Raw genomic sequence first — 22,723 nt, 5'->3', positions numbered from 1 at the left:
AGAGGCACCTGATATTTTCCCTTTCTTCTTTAAAAGGAAACAAAGTAAATGAGAAATCAGTGCACCACTGCAGGGTTTGGAAAAGGAGTAACTTAAACTTTTTGTAAAATTCCAAGAGAGGAGAGTTGCTTGGCTCTGTTAGAGAAACATAATTAGCATTGTATCTCTGCTGTTGATTTTTTCATTAGCTACAAATGAGACACATTGAAGTACACCACCAAACAGTGGTGTAATTGGAAACACAGTCAGAGATCTCAGGCCTTGTCCATGCCGGGATTTTTGCACTAGTGCAAGTCTCTTTTTACACTAGTGCTTTCTATCAATGTATAGGCAGGCCCTTCCTTGGAAGGAAAAAGCCGTTGTTAAGTCTCTCATACAAAAGGCATTCTAACAATGCTAGATTGCAAACTGACATCCTTAAGATCTAATCCCAGATTTTACAGAGAAACACCTGAGCACCATCCGGCTGCCATGTTAGCACAGATGTTCTCCATGTCATAGTTCTAAGTCCACAGCACTCACTGCATTTTTGTTGTCATTTTGTTGTCAAGTTTTCATGCCACGTCTGAGAAGATCTGTTCCTTCTCTCCTCTGGATGTTAGCTGGGTGTAAAAGGGCAGCTTCTTTAATGGGAGGGGGTGTTTCCTTCTTTTGGCTTGTGTTGTTGGGTTGGCATGAGGGAAATAGGAAAAAAGGGCTTTTCTCTCACTTCCAGGACCACTAGCACTATTCTGTTTTTAAAATAGCCATTGCTAGTGTGATGCTTAGGGGTGGATTTACCTGGATTTCATACAGGCTCAGAATGTGCTCATGCAGTGGAAGAAGGTTTATCTTGAAGTTTAGCCCTTGAAAGTTTTGTGGCTCCAAGTCTGGAGGGAGGCTATTCAGTCCCATGTCAGAGTTATCAGGGAGCCCAGTTCACCTTAAGCTGTCTGTGATTTGATTTGTCATGCGTTCAGATCCAGCAGCAACTGACTTACTCCCTTTACATACTGACTGCACTGAATAAGCTGGGCTTTCGTACAGTTTTGCTTTCCAGCATTTTGAAGCTAGCATCAGAGTTTCACCATCAGATCCACTTGTTGCTTTCTGTTAGAGAGTCTCTTCCCCAGCTCACCCTGTGAAGTCTGCCTCCCATTCTGTTGTTTTCTGCATGGCCCTGCTAGACTTCTCTGAATCGGATGGAGCAGTGGATACTGCATGGTTGTCAGCAAGAGGACACAGGAGCCTGGGGGCTCTATGAAAGCAGGGTAGCTCCATTTTGGTTTTGCTTCTGTGTTTATCCAGGGTCTGGAGCTCTCTGTGGCAAGGACAGGCTGATTTGAAAAACCAAAGAGAATCACAGACGTATGTAAAAGGGGCTTTTCAGTGGACATCTTCTCTAGTAAGTTTGTCTGTGTTCCTACACCAGTCCAGTCAGTGTATTTCAGTAGCAGAAAGCTTGCCATCTCCCTAAGCTCCTACATGCTCTGAATTCCTTGTTTTGCTGACAGCGTGAATGATGACACAGAGTCTGGAAGCTACATTCCATTGAAATCCCTGAGTTTAGACTCTTTTGTTTATAGTAGTGGTGATGTCACTGTCACAAGTCTGCTGTTCAGATTCCTCAAGATCTCAGTGGAGGAGGGGTGGCTTAAATCCCACTGGTAGTTACGTTCCACTGGTAATTACAGCCTCTTCTGGAATATCAGTTTTTTAACAAATCATTCAGGGTGAAAACTTACCAGGTCATCAAGTTCATCCTCATCTGGATACCCAACAGCCAAAAGGCCCAGCAGCAATACAAACTTGCACATGTCTTATCTGTTTTATGTGGGAAGGATTTTTTCTTCCTCAGCGGACTAGGAGTTCTTTAGTGTTATTTTTAAAACTGTTCTGTGAATTATTGTCTCATGTATTCTAGTTGTGTACTGTTGTGTAGAACAATTAAGAGCCACATATATAGAGCTGCTGCTCATAGCTCCATAGTTAAGAGTGTTTATGTGAAGCAGGAACTTGGTTTCTTGGGTTTATAAGAAATTCAGCGTATTTGCTCTGCAGTCTCACCCCACTTACTGAAGGGGCTGAGATTGGCAAGTTTTAAGGGAATCAGATGGCAGATAAGGTGAGAAGCATGTTTGTGGTTCTGTTGTTGAGATGCTGTGCTGGGTTTGTAACACTTCTTCAGGCACTAGTTGTATATTAACAAAGCTTAGAAGCCTCAAACTTACCCTATGTTTGTTGTCAGTATGCATGGCAGGAGGTCAGGAAAAGCTAGGGTAAAGAAGGAAGGACCGAGAGAGGTATAGTCTCAAAAAGACAGTGTTTGTTAAATCATCCGTGCAATCTAGAGTAACAGAGTGACCAGCTGCCCAAGCTGTACAGTGATCAAAACCCCAAGAGTTTCTCAGTGTAATATGCAAATAGGTAAGCACCTCCAAGTCCATGTATGCATTCACCACAGATCTCACCTCCCACAGCATTGTCAGTTCAACATCCCTCTCCTTCCAACTACCTCAGACATTATAGAGACCCTGGACTCCTTTCCTTTCCCAACATGCCTTGCCAAAAGGAGATTGACAGCCAGGCTTCCCTTTCCTCGTATAGACTACTAAGGCAAGCCTGCTTGGCCCCCTGTCCTGAGTCCACCCTCAAGGATACAATTGCCTAGGATTTGCTTCCTGTTTTTACTTCTCCCTGAAATCTGACTACGCCAGATTGTTAGCCCTGGGGGAAAAGGAGCTTTGACCCAAACGTATCAGAACTCCAGCCCCAAGGTTCTGACAATCAAAGGAGTAGAACAGATCAAACATTGGCTTGATTTGTCATGCAAGGGTCTTGCTTATCCCCCGGGACAGCTTGCTGTCCATGGAGGCCTCATCCTAATAATTTGAAATTTGATTAAGCCCTGAAGCAAGAAGCTTAATCTCTCCTCCAGAAGTTTTGTTAGCAGTATCCATTAACTTTGGATATTCTTATTATCTGTGTAAATGTCCCTCCCTTCTTTGAATCTTACTAATTCCTTAGCCTCAAAGACATGCTGTGCCAATGAGTTCCATCGTCAAATTACAGATTGGGAGAAAGGGTATTTCTTATAGGCAGTTTTGAATTGGCTACCTCTTCATTTCATTGAATGAAATAGTTCTCGTCTTATGAGCCAAGTCACAATCTACCGTCTCCTATTTTATACACTGGACGCCACTACACGTGAGGTGGATACATTGTAACAACATACGTGCAATATGGCTCAATTAGCATCACTGGGGGACCTTAGCTCTCGTACACTTAAATGCTCAAATCTAACGCTGCATTAACAGAGCTTGTGCATTTAATTCGTTTTTTGCTTCCAAATTTCCTTGGGGATGAAAATTCTGAGATAGCGACCTCCTCCCGTGTGGCTCGAGGAAGAAGGCAAGAGACTGGGCTGGGAGTCCATTTCTCATTGTCTTTCCCAGGCCGTGTGCTTACAGTGTTTCATTTCCAGCTGCTGTATTCAAACCACAGAACCCAGCCAGGAGGACATTTTTCTTTCAGCCTTGTGCTCGAGAATTTAGTTTGGCTGCTGGATGAACATGTCTGTGCGGGCATGCGGGAGAGAGTGATTGCACGTTTCTCTCGGCCTCTGTGAAGTGTCTGTCTATTTATTATATTTTTGGCAAGGCTGCCCTCTATTTAATTCACAGCCAGAGAGGTTTCAGTCGCTCTAAGAGGCACAGGTTCACAGAGCTCAGAAATTGTGACGGGGTCACCTAAATTATACGATGAGTGAAAGCTGTTCTTTAATACAGTGTGTTTGATTTTAAAAACCCAAGTGTCTTGAGCTCTGAAGCAAGCTTTGGACATGGCAGGGAATCAAATGGGTAGATCTATACACACCTTTAAAGTAAACAATTAGGGTCTGGCTTGAAATGAAACAAAAGGCCAACAGTTTTGGATCAGTAATCAGTGTTCAGTCAGTGCAGATCTCTCTCTCTCTCTGTTGTGCTGGGGATTAGCTTTGTGAAAACTGCCTGCACTATGCAGCCTCTTTACCCTCCGTGCTAGCTGATCGTAGGGCAAATTAAACAGCCGTTTCCTGGGGTGGGGGGAGGTGTCTCAGTTTCTTGTTAAAGCTCCTAAGGAGCCGAGCTGTGCTGTGACAATATTTCCTTACGGTAGAATCTCAGAGTAAGGAACACCAGAGTTACGAACTGACCGGGCAACCACACACCTCATTTGGAACTGAACGTAATCAGGCAGCAGCAGAGACAAAAAAATACAGTAGAGTACTGTTTTAAATGTAAACTACAAAAAAAATAAAGGAAAGTTTATAAAAAAAAAAGATTTGACAAGGAAAAGACACGGTTTCTGTATTTGTTTCGTTTAAATTAAGACGGTTAAAAGCAGCATTTTTCTTCCACATAGTAAAATTCAAAGCTGTATTAAGTCAATGTTCAGTTGTAAACTTTTGAAAGAACAACCATAATGTTTTGTTCAGAGTTATGAAAAACCTCCAGTCCTGAGGTCTTCGTAGCTCTGGGGTTCTACTGTATTTCATAGAGCCTATGCTAGTCTGATGTGAGCTGCATTCTGCACCCTTGCATCTCCCACACATGGAGATGGTTTTCTCTAGCGTTTGGCTAAGAGAAGAGACGGGAGCTGCTCCCCCTTGAATTCACTGGCCTTTCCTCTCCCCTTTTGGAGTTGTGCATTATGCCACATGGACCCCAGAACCTTAGGCAGGGGTTGAGAACATCAGCATGTACCCTGAGTGCATGACAGCGCCACCTCTCTCCCCAGTCAGACAGACAGTGATTGCTGTCCATGTTGGGGGAATGCTGGATGGACAGGAATCCATCACCTTGCCCCATCACAATAAAAGTACATGCATCCATCCTAGCTTGGGGAGTTTAGGGTCTTTGCAGATTCATCAGCTTTGGTACTCCAGGGAGGCCAGACTCCAACTAAGGCATTAGAGTTCTGATTCAATTAGTATAGCAGAGGTGCGAATCAGGGTATGTCTATGCAGCCAGTGGCAGCGGGTCCCTGAGCCTGGGTCGACAGACTTGGGCTTGCACTACTACCCTGACAACAGCTGTGTAGACAGTGCTTTTAAGTTGTGGCTCAGGCTCTGAAGCCAACCCCCTGTGTAGGCTTCACATCCTGAATTCCAGCCTGAGTCCAGCATCTACACAGCTATTGCTAGCTCAGTAGCACAAGCCCAAGTCTGTCGACCCAGGCTACAGGCTCGCAGGAGAGCGCTAAAACCAGCAAGGTAGACGTTACAGCTTAGGATGCAACCCACCCTCCTACCTATGTGTCTGGGTCCCACCTGAGCTGGCCGCTGGGCAGCAGCTTGTTGGAGGGTCTGGGACTAGAGCTGGGTGAAATTTCGGGGGCGATTAGAAATTTCACTGAAAAGCACATTTTCAGGGCTCCAAAACCATTCAAGAATGTTGGTTGAAGTCAACAAATGGTTTTGTCCAAAAAGTCTAATTTATTTTTTTTTTATTTGAAATATTTAATTTTCACTTTTCATTTCAATACAACAGTTTGTTTTCAGATTTGGCCATTTTAAGAAAACTCATAAAGGTGAGAAACCCCAATCTGGCTCAACTGGAAACAAAACCAATTTTTTCAAAAAATTTCATTCAGTCAAAAAACTTATAAAAAAATGGTTTTGAGTCAGCCGAAATGGTTTGGTGAATTCTACATTTTTTTTTAAGTTTTTTGACTGAATGAAATTTTTTGAAAAAATTGGTTTTGTTTCCAGTTGAGCCAGATTGGGGTGTTGGGGGGGGGGGGGGGGAGGTTTGTTTATCCCCAACACTGAAAAATCCATCATTCACTCAGCTCTACCTGAGATTCATTATGACCTTTCCATTGCTTATAGTGGTGGGTCTGCTTGAGGGATCCCCTTTCTTCTGACCCATCATGGCAGCTGAGATCAGTGAGCCGGGAACTGCTGGCAGTTCTGAGATATCCTGCTGACGTCCCTTTCTTGAGAATCTACAGTCCCTTCTTCCTCTTTGAATGCTGTCTCTATATGTGTTCCACATGGGTTTGCACATGAGCACCATGCGCCTGTGTCCGGAAGTGTTTCTTAGCGGTGTCCATTGACCCGCACGTGCATAGTGTGTCTCTTTGCACTCTCAGCCGAGGGCATAATCGGTAGTGCGAGTCGACACTTCTCCAGTTCCCTCTGACTGCCACATGGCCTGAGTCAGAACCTCCTGTTCCTTTGCGCTCCGAACTTTCTAAGAGAGTGACTCATTTTTGCTTTGTCATAAATAGTTTTATATAGTTTCTCTAGTTTCGTTAGCTAGGGTAGTTTTCTTTCCTTGTTCAGGGACCATCTCCCCGCTCCAGGGGCAATGCCCCAGATTCCAGGCTTCAAAACGGTGTTTCCTACCCGTGCTCCTTCTCTGTGAGTGACAAGCATCAACAATATCTCTACTGCTTTGGCGAAGCACACGTCGCGGCTCGCTGCTGCATTTGCAAGTCCTTCCTGGCCCGCACCCAGGAAGCATATGAACTCCACCTCTGTAAATACCTGATGGAGGAAGCCATGAGACCAAGGACGTACTCAGATCCAGGCCCAGGAGACCCAACCTGTACAGCAGCTATAACTGGCAGTGAGAGCCCCTCCGCGCACCGTGCAGGGCCCGGAACTGGCAGTACTAAAGAGCAAGGCCAAGTCCTGGATGAGAGTAAAAAACACTCTGCCAGGCACAAGAGCAGATCCCCGCCCCAGACTGCTCCCAGCACGTTTCCTCCCCGAGCCGTGCCAAGTCAGGGGAGATGTCACATGGGGATGCAGCTGGACTGGGCCCAAGATTCCCCATGTGAAGGGTAAGGCCAGGCACAAACTGGGTCCGACAGTACTAATGGCAACCTTGGCACCCAGGCATTCGGAATGCTCATCGGCACACGTGCTGACTGTTCCACCAGTGCTCATGCGTCTACCAGACAGGCTGGCTCCACAGACACCATCATCCTCACCCCTCTGGCATCTCCACAGGCACACTGCGCACCTCTGGATGCTCGGAGCCATTTCTGTGGACAGAAGAGTTGATCCTTCCCTACCCACAATTTCTCCTTCTGTCCGGCTCATCCACAACATCCCAACTCCAGAGGACAAATCTTTTCTACTGCTGCCGGAGAAGCCCGTCCCTGTGCCACACCACAGCCCTCCGGTATTGACGGTCCCCCACACACACCTTCCCAGAACCATCTTCGGAGTCCAAGGAGTTCTTGGAGCCGGAATCTTCCTTCTCCCCAACATCACACTGGAGTCTGGATGTATGGCCTAGACTGCCCTACCCTCCAGCATACGACCTGAAAACGGAGGCCTGATACCGCTTCCTGTGGGGCCCACCACATCCAAGGGACGCTTCCTTTTGGCCATACTGGGGACCCTGGGATGCCTACCACAGATGCCAGGCACCATCTCAGGCATCCTACTGGCCCTCCTCCACTCACCCACCAGTGCTGTCGGTGCATAAAGAGGAGGGAGACATCGAACTGTTTCCGCCGGCTCCTCTGGTCCCTGCTGGAGTATCCTCCTCACCGGATGAGGTGACCATCCCTCTCCTGCTCTCTCTGCTGGACGACCATTGCTAATACCAGGACTTGATCCAGAGGGTAGTGGCAGACCTGGACATCCCATTGGAGTAGGTTCAGGACCCACACCATCAACTCCTGGATATACTCCAAAACCAGGAGCCTTCTCAAGTAGCCCTACCTATCCATGAGGCCATCCTCCAACCGGTGCGAGCACTGTGGTATGCCCCTGCCCCCTGTCTCCCCATACTTAAGTTGTCAGAGAGGAGACATTTTGTGCTTGCTAAAGGGGCTGATTTTTTACCCATCCAAACCCCAGCTCCCTGGTTGTTCACATGGCCATCATGGTCCACCACTCCCTCCTTGGACATATGGCAGCCTGCACCTAGGTGACACTACACACACATTTCCATCTACGTTGTCTTCACCGTTCCCTGGGCCATGGTGTCCTCCCTCTCATGGTGGTCCAGTCCTTCCAAGATCATGATTGGCACCCCCTTCGCCACTCCCACACCACAGGCCACTATCATGACGCGCCCCTCCGTTGGGGGTTGGGGAGCCCACTTAGACCACCACGCAGCTCCAAGGGTGTGGATGCCAGAGGAAGACAGTATGCACATAAACGTGCTAGAACTGCAGGCAGTCCATTTAGCTTGCCAGGCCTTCCTCATGCTCATTCAGACCCTCCGCGATCAGTAGCTCTCTGACAACATCGCGGCAGTGGTGTACCTCAACAAGCAGGGAGGCGCCAAGTCTCCTTCCCTCTGCACTGAGTCAGTCCAGCTTTAGAACGGGTGCATCCAGAACCACATGACACTTCAAGCCGCGTAGATACCGGGCACCCAGAATTCCCTGGCCAACGCACTCAGTGGGACTCTCTAGCTCAATCAGGAGTGGGAGTTACACAATGCCACGCTCTGGCACCTCTTCGCAACATAGGGCACCCTCCATTGGGACCTCTTTGCTATTCCCAAAAACCGAAAGCTGCCCCACTATTGTTCCAGGGGAGCGATAGGGAAGGGAGCGATAGGGAAGGGCTCTCAGGGTGATGCTTTCCTCCTCCCCTCCTCTGCTACGCCTTTACCCCTATTCTCCACCTGCCATGGGTGCTACGCAAGATTTGCCGGGACAGTGCCACCAGCCTACTCATAGCCCTGTTCTGGCCCTGTCAGTTCTGGTTCATGGACCTCCTTAGACTTTCTGCCTGCACACTGCTCTGCCTCTGCACACTCCCAGATCTCCTCACATGAGATCGGGGGAGGCTCTGTCAACCCAGTCTGGACCCTCTTCACCTCACAGCCTGATGTTTGGATGGGCGTCAAAGATCTACCCTGGTGCAAGAAATCCATACCCAAAGCAGGAGATAATCCATCAGAGCCTGCTACCGAGCTAAATGGAAACGTTTCACAGTATGGGCTCACCGCCACCACCGCTCACTGAGCATGGTGTCTAGTCCAGTTGTCCTTGACCACCTCCTCACCCTCAAATTGTTGAACCTAGCCCTCAGTTTTGTACTGGTGCACCTGGTAGCACTCAATGTCTTTCTCCCTCCTGTGGACAGCACCGCAGTGTTTTCGCACTCCACCACCGTCCACTTCATGAAGGGTTTATGTTTATGCAGCATCTTTCCACCAGTACTCAAGCCCACACCCCGCTTAATCTCGTTCTCTCCGCCCTCACGAAACCGCCCTCTGAGCCGCTGGCAGCATGCTCCCTCTCCCACCTCTCGACGAAAGTGACATTCTTGGTAGCCATTACCTCAGCCAGACAGGTCAGTGACCTAGCAGCCATGATGGCAGATCCTCCCTACGTGATATTCCACAAGGACAAGGGGTCCTTACAGCTGCACCTTAAATTCCTTCCAAAAGTAGTGTCGGAGTTCCACCTCAATCAGTGCATCCACCTGCCAGTTTTCCATCCCAAACCACATGCCTCCCCTGCTGACAGGACCTTGCACTCCCTCAACATCCGCCGTGCACTACCATTCTACCTACACAGGACTCGACACATCGATGAAGCTATATGCGGCCATCTCCGAACGGTCCAAGGGTCAAGCCATCTTGTCCCAACAAATCTCCAAATGGGTCTCAGGTGTGTCTGCAAATGCTACAACCAATCAAAAGTAGCCTCACTTGATAAAGTCACGGGGCACTCTGTGTGAGTGCCAGCCACCAGGTCGGCCTCACTGGCAGACGTGCCTTGGGAAGACATCTGTCGCGCGGCTATGTGGCACTCAGTCCACACAGTTCGTGACACATTATGCCATCGCACAAACGGTAGCTACAGATGCTGCCGTGGGCCAGGCCGTACAGCAGATTGCACTTACATTGGCATTGTTACACCCACCTCCGTGCTGATCACTGCTTGTGAGTCACCCACTCGTGGAATACACGTAGAGATCAGCACTCGAGGAAGAGGTTCCTCACCTATAACTGGAGGTTCTTTGAGATGTGTGGGCCCTAACTATATTGTACTTCCCGCCCTCCTTCCCTTCTGCTTTGGACTGGATTCCAGAATGGTCAAAGGGAGACTGGAGAGGTGTCGACACGCACTACCGCTGATGCCCTTATCTGGAAGCATGAGGAGGCGCTTTGTACCCATGTGGGTCAATGGACACTGCTAAGAAATACCTCCAGACTCAGGCACATGGCGCGCATGTGCCCCCACGTCTGGAATACATTGAGGGACCCCACATCTTGAAGAACATCCAGTTACAGGCAAGTAACCTTCTCATCTGTGGGCACCTGCTGCTCAAAGCTCTAGTTCATCTTATTGCCCACACTGAGAGACTTGGGTTGGTGGTTGTGTTACAGCTGAGTTTCTGGCTTTGCTCCTGCCCTATGGTTTATCAGCCTGTTTTATTTCTATAATAAACATTTGTACCTGTAGCTCCATGAGCCCAGTCCTGCAGCCTATGCCCATCAGCAACTTTTGCAGGATTGAAAGTCCCAGCATACAAGACTAGTGCCTGTTACATCAAGTAAGGCAGAAAGTCCAAGATCCAGAGGCCTCCGATTTCAAGTAAACATATGAAGGTTTCCCTTCCAGTCTTTAACCAATGTAATCCTAGCATTGATGTTCCAGGCCATGTATCACTTGCTAGGAAGATTGCAGGAGGCCTTCATGTCTAAGGCTTGATCTACACTAGGACATTATGTCAGTATAACTAAGTTGCTTAGGAGTATGGAAAATCCACACCCCTGAGCAACGTTACACCACCCTAACTCCCAGTGTAGGCGGAGCTAGGTCAACAGGAGGGCTTCTCCTGTCGACAGAGCTACCACCTCTCGGGGAAGTGGAGTGCCTGCACCAATGGGAGAAGCCCGCCTGTCTGTGTAGATAACATCTTCACTGAAGTGCTACAGCGGCGCAGCTGGCCACTGCAGCCTTTTAAGTGTAGACAAGCCCTCAGATGCTGCTAAATTACACTGAGTTTTTGAAATGATGGTTCTTCACTTATGGCACCTTGAGGCACATTCCATACAACCAGAAGACGAGTCATCTTGGTCTGTCCCCGGTGGGTCTGCTCCTTGCTCCTTGGCTCAGTGCACTGTAATCACTGCTTCATTCGTTAATAGTGCTCAGGGGATCCTGCCTACCCAGTGAGCCATTCTGTGAATTTCACCTCGCTGCTTGGGAGTTGATTGTGAGCAAATGGTGAACACTTGCACGTTTATTTGCTGTTTGAAATTATTCACTCATTTCTCCAGTGAATAATTCTTGGTCTTTGGCAAATGGTACTTTGTGCATACTTGAAATTTGAAGTTCATATTTGAAATTTTGGGTCATATGAAATTTGGGTTACATAAGAGTCAGCCATTGTTTCTGTACCTGACTGGATGAATTATGTAGCTAATCAATAAAAGTTTGAACTTCAAATTGCATCTTCACATGTAAAATCCACAATTTGCAGTTTGCATGTTGTTTGCTAGTTTTGCAATTCTCTTTCTGTGAATGTTTGAGTTCAGAATTCACATTTGGAGAGTCTTTGCACCAGTAAAATTTGTTTGTTTACTAGAATATTTGCAGAAAATAAAGATCAGTGGGGCATGAAGCAGATTAAAACAACAAATGAATACTCAGGGTGGTTTTATTCCATCCAGTATTTATGCAGCTCTAAGGATTCACACAGTAAAAATCCTTTTGATGTTTGTATCATGTAACTTACCTGGGTTAAATTAATCAATAAACAATATCGTCTTCCCCAAATGCCCTGGGTGATTCTTTGTTAGGCAGACGAGTTAGGAGAAGCCAGTTACAAAATAGCTCCTTTTTTTCTGTTGACAGTATGAATATATTTTTAGCCCACACCCCCTTCTGTAAACAAACCCTCTGCTCCATGGTTCAGGCCTCGGAGCCAGCTTCCAGGGGGAAGCGATAATGAAACCGGAGTCGTTAGTGCATGTGTTGACTGAGTTGGGTTCCCAGCTCTTTATCCTGGCGAAAAGAGATGTGAATGCAAGAACCAGGGGCAAGGGAAGGGATCTCTCCCTCTGCATGTAGATGATGCTTGTTCTTAATCGAGGGCTCAGGCTAAGGAAAGTTTTGTTCTCCTTTGGGCAGGGCCCTCTGCCCAGCCTCTGCATTGGCCAGTTCCATGCGCCCTGCCAGTGATACTTGTACAGGGTGCTTATCCTACATCTCACTTGGAGAATGAGCTCTGTTTGCAGACATTCTTTTGACAGGGTGCACATACGGTCAGAGTGAGCCAGACTCAGCTAGGCTGGTGCCTGCGGAAGGGGACGTGGAGCCAGACACTTGTGCTCTCCTGGGTTCACATAGTGTGTGCAGATGATCAAAGCAGCTGTGCGGCGGGGTGGCAATTAGTGCTTGGAGCATTGGGAGCCCTCGGCGGTGAGATGCCAGGTTCAGATCTGGGTGCTTTGAGCTGGAACACGGAGCACCACGAGCCCCAGGGACTGGGCTTCTAATGGCATTGCCAGCAGGCTAGGACTGCCGTACTGCTTGCGGGGCCAGGAGGATGCAGGGCACTGGGCTGAACCCAGGGCAGTGGCACTAGACTGCTCCGCAGGTTATTCCAGCTAGGAGCAGCTGTTAAAAGAAATGCAGAGGCCTCTTGCAACACACCTGCAGCACTTGAGTAAGGACTCGTTAATTTTGGTGTCCAGTAAGGTAGGGTTACCATTCGTCCGGATTTACCCGGACATGTCCACCTTTTTGTGCTAAAAATAGCGTCCGGGGGGAATTTGTAAATCACTCAAAATGTCCGGGATTTCCCCCTCCCCCGGCAGAGCAGAGCGAGCGGCTGGGAGGGCTGCAGGAAAGTCACGGGCTGGACTCCGGAGCAGCTGTAGAGGAGCTCCTCCTCCCCCCCCGTGCCTCCCTCCCTCCCTGCATTCTGAGCCGGCAGCTCCTCCTCCCTGGCAGCCCCGCGCCCCGCTCCAGCAGCACTGTGCAGGGCCAGGGACCGGGTTTTGTTGTGCTGGGGAGTGCAGCCACATGTCCGGCTCGCACAGAGCCCAACACCCTGTTCTGAGCAGCAGGGTAAGGGGGCCAGGGGGCAGGAGAAGGGGCAGTGAGGTTCTGGAGGGGGCAGTCAAGAAACGGGGGGGGGGGGGGGGGGGTCGGGGGGGGCGCCGCGGGGGGGGGGGGGGGGGNGGAGGGGGCAGTTAGGGGACAAGGAACAGGGGGGTTTAGATGGGTTGGGAGTTCTGGGGGGGGGGCTGTCAGGGGGTGGGGAGTGGTTGGATGGGGCGTGGGAGTCCCAGGGGTCTGTCTGGGGGTGGGGGTGTGGATAAGGGTTGGGGCAGTCAGGGGACAAGAGGCAGGGAAGCTTAGATAGGGGGTGGAGTCCTGGAGGGCAGTTAGGGGCAGGGGTCCCAGGAGGGGGCAGTCAGGGGACAAGGAACGGGGGGAGGGTTGGGGGTTCTGGGGGGGCGGGAAGTGGGAGGGGCAGGGGCGGGGCTCCTCCCGTCCTCTTTTTTGCTTGCTGAAATATGGTAACCCTAAGTAAGGGAACGATGCCCCTCCAGACTTGTATCTCAGGGAAAGTAGGGGGAGGTGTTGGGGGCTTTTGCAAGTGCAAACCCTGCCCAAATCGTACAGGTTCATTTTCAGAGCCCATAGACTCAGGTGTGTCCTGCCCTTCCTGGGGTGCAGAGCCCAGCTCTTTGGGAGGGACAGAGCCCAGGGGCCCTGCCAAGAGAACCCCCAGCACCTAGTATTTGTGGTGACAGCATTTTTCCTCTGGGGGTCTGGTGGTGCCATGGGACTGACCGGCATGTCTCTCTCTCCCCTAGGTTTGGCCATCAGCACGTACGCCAGGTTCTGTTACCGGAAGCTGCAGAAGGTGGCGGTTACTGGGGGCAAGAAGGTGAGGCACCTACTGTGCCCTGGAGGCTTTGTTTTAACATCTCACGTTGCCTTCTCCAGCACCCGCGGTCTCCAGCACACCGGACACTAATGGGTTCCTTCAGGTCCCCGGGCTCCTGTCCTGTGTTAGAGGTGGGAACCGGGCTGCAGGGGTGAGGGGATTCACAGCCACACAGTGGGTGAGGCCTGACTCCCAGACTCTGTTCCCCTGATAGCTCCCTGCCTGGGCGTTACCAGCAGGGAGCGTGCAGGCTGCTTGTGGGGCCCAGCGGGCAGGTCCTGTAGGGGAATATTCCTGGCCCATGTGGCAAACACAGTACTCAGCTTTTTCCTACGTGGAGCAGGAACCACCCATCCCGTGGGGGGGAGGGGATGCTCTCCCCCTTCACCACTGACGGCTGATGTGGGGCTGGCAGCTGCATTTTCCCGCAAGCAGGCGTGGGTCTTATTTAAACATTCCTGGAAGGGTGAGGGCCAGGAACAGCTTCCTCCCCCCCCCCCCTTTTTGCGGAGCACCATGCTTGTCATGCAGCCTGCCCTCCAGCAGCACCTGTCCTGAGGAATGAATCCCAGAGAGGATGGATTTTGTCACGTTTCCCTGGGGGCCTCTGCACAGTGAGGGCTCTGTGGAGACGGGGGAGGAGCTGACCCATCCGTCGGGTGGTAGCAGGGGCCCAGTCCCCGGCAGGACAGGAAATGTACCGATACGTGTTCCGCACAGCTCCAGCCGGAGCTCTGTCCGTGGCACTCCAGGCAGTCAGAGGGATGTTTGCAAACTATTCTTTTACCCCTCCTCAACCTTGTTTGCAGAGCTGAGCTCTGCCAGGCTGCAGCTGTTCTGCAGACTGCATGGTGCCGTTGGTCATTTCAGCCCCCGCTAGAGGCGGTTTGATTTCCCCCTTTGCCATGTGAAATTAATAGAAGTTAGGCCAGTAAAAGATATTACCTCACCCACCTTGTCTCTCTAATGTGAAATTAAGCCAGTTTCTTTGTCAACATTCTCCAGAAACCACAGGTTTTGGGTGTCCAGTTAGAGCCAGCTGGAGCCTGATTTTCGGAGGTGCCCAGTGCCTCTGAAAATCAGGCTTCTACATGTCGAAAGATGGACACACAAAGATCCCCTGGAAATGGAGATTGCCTGGAATTCGCCTCTGCATTTGGAATGTTTGTTTTCCCATGTTCCATTGCCAAGAGGTATTAGAATGAAATAGCTGCTATAATGAATGTGTGCCCCCTGCTGGCCCTGCAGCAGCACCTGTTCATAGCCCATCCCCAGAATGGGGCTTATCCCTGCTGCTGCCCCAACACTGTGGATCCTGGAAGGGACGCAGGGAAAGCAGGAATATTTCCCAAATAGAAAAGATCAGAACATGGCAACAGAACCAGAAAGTAACACTAGAGCCGCCCCCAAATCTCTCCAACTCACAGCCGGCAGCCTCCCCGCTCTCCTGGGGCCTAACGCGTTCGAGCTCCTGGTCCTTGCACATGCCCTTTGCATAACGGGGATTCTGTTGCAGTGAGGACTTCCTGTAAGCACATGGCCCTGGGGCCATCTGGTCATCTTCCACGTGAGCCATGGCCTGCATGTCCTAGGACTGCTCGCTGCCTCTGCCTGCACGTGGCTGGTGCGACATTCGAGCACGAGTTCATAGATATTTTCTGTGCCCTCAGGGCCTCCGTAAACCAACGATAGAGGAGATAACACACGCCAGAAGTGCCATTGTGACGCCATCACTGTTCGGCAGCTCTCTGGAGGAAATCATGTCACGGCAGCAGGACATGTATCCGGGGAACAAGCTGCCTTGGGTACAGATACAGCTGTCTCAGCAAGTCCTGGCCCTGGGGGGAGAACAGACTGAAGGAATATTCAGGTGAGCTTTAGGAGTGGTGGCTATTTGACTGAGTAGAACTCTGGCTCCATCCGCATTTCAGACCAGTCAGAATGGGGGGTACAAGCAGAAGCTGTCCCTGTCCCACCCAAAACCGCACTCACACAATCAGCAGAAAGTCACCCCTCTCCAGTACTACAGACCCGTCTAAACCTCTGGCTGCCATACCATAATGGTTCCCTTGCACCAGCTGTCCCAACCCTGGCTCTCTGCCTGGGGCTTCCTCCGACCTCTCTTCTCTGCAGCTGGGGTAACGAGCTGCCTGCACCAGTGAGTCAGCAGAACCCTATTCCAGCAGGATCAGCCCCGCTCACGGGGATGTGTTTCAGGAACATGCTGCTAGCAGTCCCCCAAGGAGCACTGGTCCCTTAGCATGCGTCACAGGAGATGTTTTCTTCTGCAGACACACACTGAATGATTTGGGACAGTGGGTGAATCTCAAGAGCTCCTGGCACAGTGTTGTGATTGTGGTTGGACAGCTCTGGGAGTGAGGCAGAGCCTGGGATGGCCAGGCAGACATGCTAGATAAGATCATTAGTGAGGCTTGGCAGGGGCCTGAGGTGGTATCATGCTGGCTCTGCAAGGTGTGTTCTGTCCAGCCAAGTCTAGAGATGCCATGTGTCGCTGCCCTGAGCCACACAAAATCCTGGCAGAGGGAGCGCGATACTAACCGCGAATTCTTCTGGCATAAAACTGGGGCTGAAATTCGGCAAAGCACCATAATCCTTGTGTCCCACTGGACAGTGTAATCCACAGGAAAGGGCTCTGCGGGAAAGCCTAAAATAGACCGATCCTGTAGACAGACTGAAGCTGGTGCCAGCCTCACCATATGGATGAACTTGCACATCCCTGGGGAAGGGGCGGAGCTGCTGGGTGCTTGTATTCCTGTTTCCATGTTACTGCTGCAGGTAACGGCAGGGACCTGCAAGGAGACCTTGCACCCTGAACCCCAGGAGGGATTTCACTGGCCAGTCACTGGGTAGCTGTAGCTTCCATGCTCAGCACTTTAATATCATTTGACTAAGCATCTGGCAGTGACCTTAGCACAGTGGCCCTAATCATTGCTTCTCCCTCAGGTATGGCAAGTAATGAACAATTTGAAAGCAGTTACTTGTAATTACCAAACTATGGGATCTCCCTAAATAGCCTCTGTGCAATGGCAGATTGCAGGGCCAGGTAAAATACTCCCTAGCTGTTACATGTGATTACAAATCACTGAACTCATGCAGACTAGTTCAGCACATAGGAAGTTTCAGTCTTGATGGTGAGTAGGACTTTGCAAATTCAGCTCCCATGTGAGCGTGTGAGAGAGGAGAGATTGAATGAGGTTGTAAGCGAAGTTCTGTAAACGTATGGCTAAGAACTGTGGTGGAGTCCCACATGTCCATTACCCCATTAAAATACTGACCTGGCCTGAAAGCAGCTTTCAGAATCATTGCATCCCCCAGACCTACTCTGTACCATCAGACTGATCTACTGCTGGAAGCGTGGCATCAGGAAACTAGTGGGAGAGACTGGCAGGGGGATTTCTGAAGGGCCATTTGAAGTTGACTTGGATAAGAAACAGCAAAGTCTTGCTGAGTAAATGTTTCTGTGAGTGTTGCTAGCCTGCAAATTCACCTCTGCAGGGCTCCTTCCAGTGACAGTCTCACACCCATGTCTGCTATCTTCCGCCGACAAGGCAGCTTGCTCTGCAGTCCATTTGGACTCAAAGTCCAGTTGCTGTATTTCTGGGTTTGCTTTCAGAATACCTGGCGACATTGATGAAGTCAATGCATTGAAACTGCAGGTGGATCAGTGGAGGATCCCCAACGACCTCAGTGATCCCAATATACCAGGTATGAGGACTGGATAGCCATGTTGCTATGGGCTAGCCCAGAATAACGTGTGCAGTGTGCTTCCGAGGCAGTGTGAGAACACAGGAGATGCAGCTGGGTGGCAGGCAGGTGCAGGGCCCTGCACTCGGGCACTGCAGACGCGCCTGGGTGGCGGGCAGGTGCAGGGCCCTGCACTCGGGAACTGCAGACGCGCCTGGGTGGCGGGCAGGTGCAGGGCCCTGCACTCGGGCACTGCAGGTACGACTGGGTGGCGGGCAGGTGCCAGGGCCCTGCACTCGGGCACTGCAGACGCGGCTGGGTGGCGGGCAGCTGCAAGGACCCTGCACTCAGGCACTGCAGACGCGGCTGGGTGGCGGGCAGCTGCAAGGGCCCTGCACTCGGGCACTGCAGATGTGGCTGGGTGGCGGGCAGGTGCAGGGCCCTGCACTTGGGCACTGCAGACGCGGCTGGGCAGCGGGCAGGTGCAAGGACCCTGCACTCGGGCACTGCAGACACAGCTGGGTGGTGGGCAGGTGCAGGGCCCTGCACTCGGGCACTGTAGATACAGCTGTCCTTAGGAGCAGCATTTTGATTCTTGTCTTTCTGCTTTTCTCCCAAATGTCACACCTGGTTGAGTTTCCAAACCCAAGCACAATCTGCCCCCAGTCACCCCACCTCAGGGTCTGATCCTGTCAGAGATCGGCAGCTAGGCAGGGCTGAGCCTGGCAGATCCTTGGAACATAGGACAGGAAGGGACTCCTGGGTCCCTGACTCCAGTCCCTACTTTTGCAGGCGACCACGTGATACAATTTTGGATGGAAGACGCCAGTGAGCATTGAGCTGCTCAAGTGATTCAGTAGGTGGCACTTTCTGCTCCACAGAATAACTGAGGCGGTTCTTCGGCTGGTGTCAGCTGTGTCCTGAGGGGCAGGCGTCAGAGATCAAATCAGAATTCCCTTGTGGTCAGCAATATTGTCAGCCCCACAAATCATGAGGCTGGCTTCAGTGTAAGCAGTGCAGAGTCCTGGTTCTTGGCCTTCTGCTGGCTGAGCCCTGAGGCCATACCTTGGTACCCGTTCAAGCTGTTCTCTGCAACCAGGAGGCCAGACTCATTTGAAGTGAGAGCTGCTCTGCTGCAGGCTCCTGACTCAGCAGCTGGGGCTTTAAGAACATCAAATATCGTGAGACGCAATGAAATCAAAAGAGTTGGAAACACTGGGGCAGCAAAGATCCTGTGTTACTTCCCCCAGGGTAGCTCTGGGCAAATTCCCACTCGAGTCATTCCATTGCGGTCTGTCAGCATGACCCAGGGTCGGCCTGCATCTTGTCTGGTTGTGCTGCTGTGTCCTGTCAAACTGCAGGAGATTACGGAGTGTAACACATGTCCTGGCTGGGGTAGATGTGTTGGCCTGTTTTCATGCCCCTCTCCCCCGTTCTGCCTTCCCTCCCAGCCTCCCTGCTGAAGCTGTGGTACCGGGAGCTGGAAGAGCCCGTCATCCCCCAGCAGTTCTACAAAGAGTGCATCAGCAACTACGAGAACCCTGCCGCCGCCGTGGCTGTGGTGCAGCTTCTGCCAGAGCTCAACCGACTGGTCCTGTGTTACCTCATCCACTTCCTGCAGGTGAGCACCCCTCCCTCTGCCCCACACACACCCGTCAGCCGTGTGCTGGGGGCTTTGGCTCTGGGAGTCTTGCCTCTTATTTCATGAGCAGAGTGTGTTAATTCCCAGCCTGGTTTGACATGGAGCAGGGCTGGTCCCTCCCAAGCATCGCCCTGTGAAGTCCTCTGACCCCGGTGAGGCTCCCGGCCCCAGGTGCATGCTACAGGATTTCTGTGTTGAGAAGCATTGTCTGCAGCCTCGTGTTCCAGCTGATCCCCGGAGCGAGGCCTGGTTCCCTGGGCCTGGCTGCTTCCCACCCTTGCCCCATTGTTCTGGCTGAATCTCCTCCTCTCACCTCACAGATCTTTGCTCAGCCGTCTAATGTGGGCAAGACGAAGATGGATGTGAACAACCTGGCCATGGTGATGGCCCCGAACTGCCTGCGCTGCCAGTCCGACGACCCCCGGGTCATCTTCGAGAACACCCGCAAGGAGATGTCCTTCCTGCGCATGCTCATTGTGCACTTGGACACTAGCTTTATCAGAGGGGTGGTGTGAGGGTCTGGCCCCCCAGGGCTGCGGGGAGGAGAGCACGAGGGCTGGCCCCCCCACGACTCGTCACCAGAGACAGCACGGGGGTGCAAAATGCCCGCTCCAGGCTCTGGTTCCCGGCTCTAGGATTTCTACCATCCTTCCTGTTGTCGCATCAGCATCCGTGTAAACAGGGGGGAGCATGGGAGGGCTCAGGGCTCGCAGGCAGAGTGGCTGGCCAGTGCTAGGGAGTCTGGAGTGTGGTGCTGGCTCTGTCGGGCCAGGCTTAGCACTGTCACCCAGTGGCTCCTATGTCATTGGGAGTGGGGAAGCTGCTGCACCAGCCGCTCCAAATCAGGGTTGCAAGCTGGAGCAGAGGCTTCTGCCAGGGACCTGGTTAGGGGTGTGGGTCTGACAGCCTTATTGATGTGCCTTAGTGCAAAGGGTGGGTGACTGGGGCTCAGGAGACATGGTCAGGGCGGGGCTCTCATGTCCCTTCCCTTCCCTTCCAGCCCCTGGCATAAGGAGGCAATAAGGGCTGTTTCCATTGCAGGAACAACCCCAGGTAACCCACAGTCTGCTTCCCCTCTGCCTGGCAGTGTCTGCAGAGACACTTGGCCCCCTAGGGCTGTTTCGTGCTGACTTAATCTTGCTTGAACAGCCAGGAGAGACTCCCCAAGTATGGGGGACTCCCTGGGCTCATAGGGCCACCCCTTCTCCATCTCCTGGGATGAGGTGAAAGATGTCAGGGGTCTTCTGTCTTTGGCCAGTCCCGCCAGAATGGCCATGGAGGTCTTTGGAGCTGGTATATGACGAACAGCAGCTCACTGGCCTGGGTGTCAAAGAGCTAGAAAGGTGGCGGATTGCCACTTGCACCAAGCGCTGCTCCTCCAGGCTGGAAGACCGATGCGCTCTCTAGTGGGTGGGGAGGCCGCTTATTGGTAACAAGCGATCGCTAGGGTAGCATGTGCTGTTGTGCTAGGAGGCATGAGAGGGCTTGCTACAGGCTTGCTACACCAAGCACTATGCTCTGTCTGCCGTGTCCCTCTGCCAGGAGTCACCCCTGCATTCTGCCCACTGCGTCCCCGTTACCGCCAAGGCAGCGTGCTGCGTAAGTCCTTAAACCAGGAAAGCAAGCCAGAGCAGCTGGTGTGTTTCAGAGCCTTGCTGGCGAGGAGGCTGGCTGGCTGGGGTGGTCTCTGAAAGGCTGTTGTTGTCCGTATTTGTTAGTGCCATAAATGCTTTGGGCCAGTGAGAGTGTGGTGAGCCGCAGCGAGGAGGGTGTGTCTTTCTGAGGCTGCTTAATGGGAGCATGTGGGTTTCCCCTTGGCCTCCAGCCAGTCACACATTCCTTCGCAGACTGTAATTCCTAATTACGTGGTGTCCAGTGCTTCAACTGTTCTTTTTTAAGCATTTTCTCTACCAGCGGCAGGCCTGTTATGGGCCAGATCTCTGAGCCTTGTGGTTGTTTGCACAGCACTACGCCCGCCAGTGGTATCCAAAGCCATATTCACTCTTGTGCCTGCAGATTCCCCTCGTCCCAGCTGTGTTTCTCATGTAGGTGCCGAACACAAGCCAGCCTTCTCCTGACTGTAAACCATTTGTGAGCCAGAGCTGCAGTGGGCTAAATTCCAGCTGGCAGATGCATTGAAAGGCTACTCTCTGCTCAAGGCTGAGCACAGGTTTCAGACAGTCGGTGTGACATGTACAGGGAGCTCGGAACACTTGTAGCTTATGAAGTTGATCAGTCAGGGAGCCCTGGGGTGCAAGATCTTCAGCCAGAGTTTGGTCTGTGCCCTGTAGAACCAGGGGCCAAGGTGCTTCTCCTTGTGCCAGATGCGAGGTGCTGGTATTACTGGGTCAGGAAATCCCTGCTCCTCAGGGCACAAGAGATCAGTCTGTCCTGGGTGCCAGAAAGGGTGCAGGGAGGGGCTGCTTCCCAATCTCACCCCGCTGCAGAGCTAGGAAGCAAGTCAGCTCCTCTGGCTTCCACAAGAGGGTGTTGAATTTACGCAGCTGCTGAATGGTCCGTGCAGTTCAGGTGCCAGCCCTGGGTCACTGGGAAATTGGAATTGTTAAACAGGGTTTAATTGCTCAGGGTGTCACATCCTCACCCCAAATTAGCTGGAATGTTTGCTCATGCCTGGCTCAGGATCCCCTTTCATTGGGTTGTAGATACACACCTGTCCCAGGGTTGTCAACTGCAGCTAACAACATTGTGGGCAATGATTCAAATTCTTCCTTGCCCTTCGGTGTAGCAGACAGATATTTGCTGCTGTCTATATCGACGCTTTTTGCCAGGGCTGTAAAATAGGCTAAGAAATTACACTGGATATTGTTTTCTTTTTTGCCAATCAGTTTGTAAAGGTGAACCCAATGAAGCAGCCTCTCCTCTGTTACAAGAATCATTAAAAATTCAGTGGCGAACCCTCATCCCTCCTGCGCATTTTTTAAGCTTGGTTCGTCCACATGGAGCTTCCTTTCTCGGTGGCAATGTCCGAGGGTGGCGGATGAGCTGTGATGTGAGCATTCGCAGATGGACACAGGCTGCTGCTCAAACTCAGCAGGTTTGGTGGGATCCTCTGGATCTTTTCCTCATCCCTGTTGCAAGAAGAAAGCTGGGCGCAGTCTGTATTCTGGAGCTGCTCACTCTCTGGAGTTGCCTTAAGAATGTGGTAATCCCATTTGGCTGTGCTGTTCTACATGATGAATATTAGAGCAGTTCCCAGGAACAACTCTGCTACTCATCTTGCGTGGCTGAAAATATCCCAGGCTTGGACTCTGTAGTCAATTTGTGTGTGTGAAAGTTTAAATCTCTTCAGCCCTTTCAGGTATGAGAGCATCAACGATTTACATTTTCTTCATCGTAGTTATAGCGTTGCCTCTCTACCTGCCAATAGAAGATTCTGGGGCCTTGCTGCTTGGGCGCCTGTTGGAGGAGAAATCAGTGATGTAGAATCTGCGAATGCTTTACATGTAATTTTGTTTTATTTACACACACACACGTCCTGGAACAGAGGATGTCAAACAGCA

The 22,723-nt window shown here is 51.4% G+C and overlaps 1 protein-coding gene across 3 annotated transcripts in view; it reads left to right on the top strand.

The window, feature by feature from the left end:
• LOC117885724 (rho GTPase-activating protein 39-like) overlaps positions 1-22,114 on the top strand; it is a 133,652-nt gene extending 111,538 nt beyond the window's left edge. For all 3 annotated transcript variants that reach the window (XM_034787146.1, XM_034787147.1, XM_034787145.1), the window contains 5 exons: positions 13,782-13,855; positions 15,526-15,725; positions 17,490-17,581; positions 19,012-19,181; positions 19,523-22,114. In XM_034787146.1, coding sequence (XP_034643037.1) covers positions 13,782-13,855; positions 15,526-15,725; positions 17,490-17,581; positions 19,012-19,181; positions 19,523-19,717 — 731 coding nt within the window. In that variant the 3' untranslated portion in view covers positions 19,718-22,114. The remainder of the gene's footprint in view (positions 1-13,781; positions 13,856-15,525; positions 15,726-17,489; positions 17,582-19,011; positions 19,182-19,522) is intronic.
• The last annotated feature ends 609 nt before the right edge of the window (positions 22,115-22,723 follow it).

The sequence above is a fragment of the Trachemys scripta genome, chromosome 12, assembly GCF_013100865.1.
Source record: "Trachemys scripta elegans isolate TJP31775 chromosome 12, CAS_Tse_1.0, whole genome shotgun sequence".
NCBI classification, from domain to species: Eukaryota; Metazoa; Chordata; order Testudines; family Emydidae; genus Trachemys; species Trachemys scripta.
This window is presented reverse-complemented; position numbering and strand designations above follow the sequence as displayed.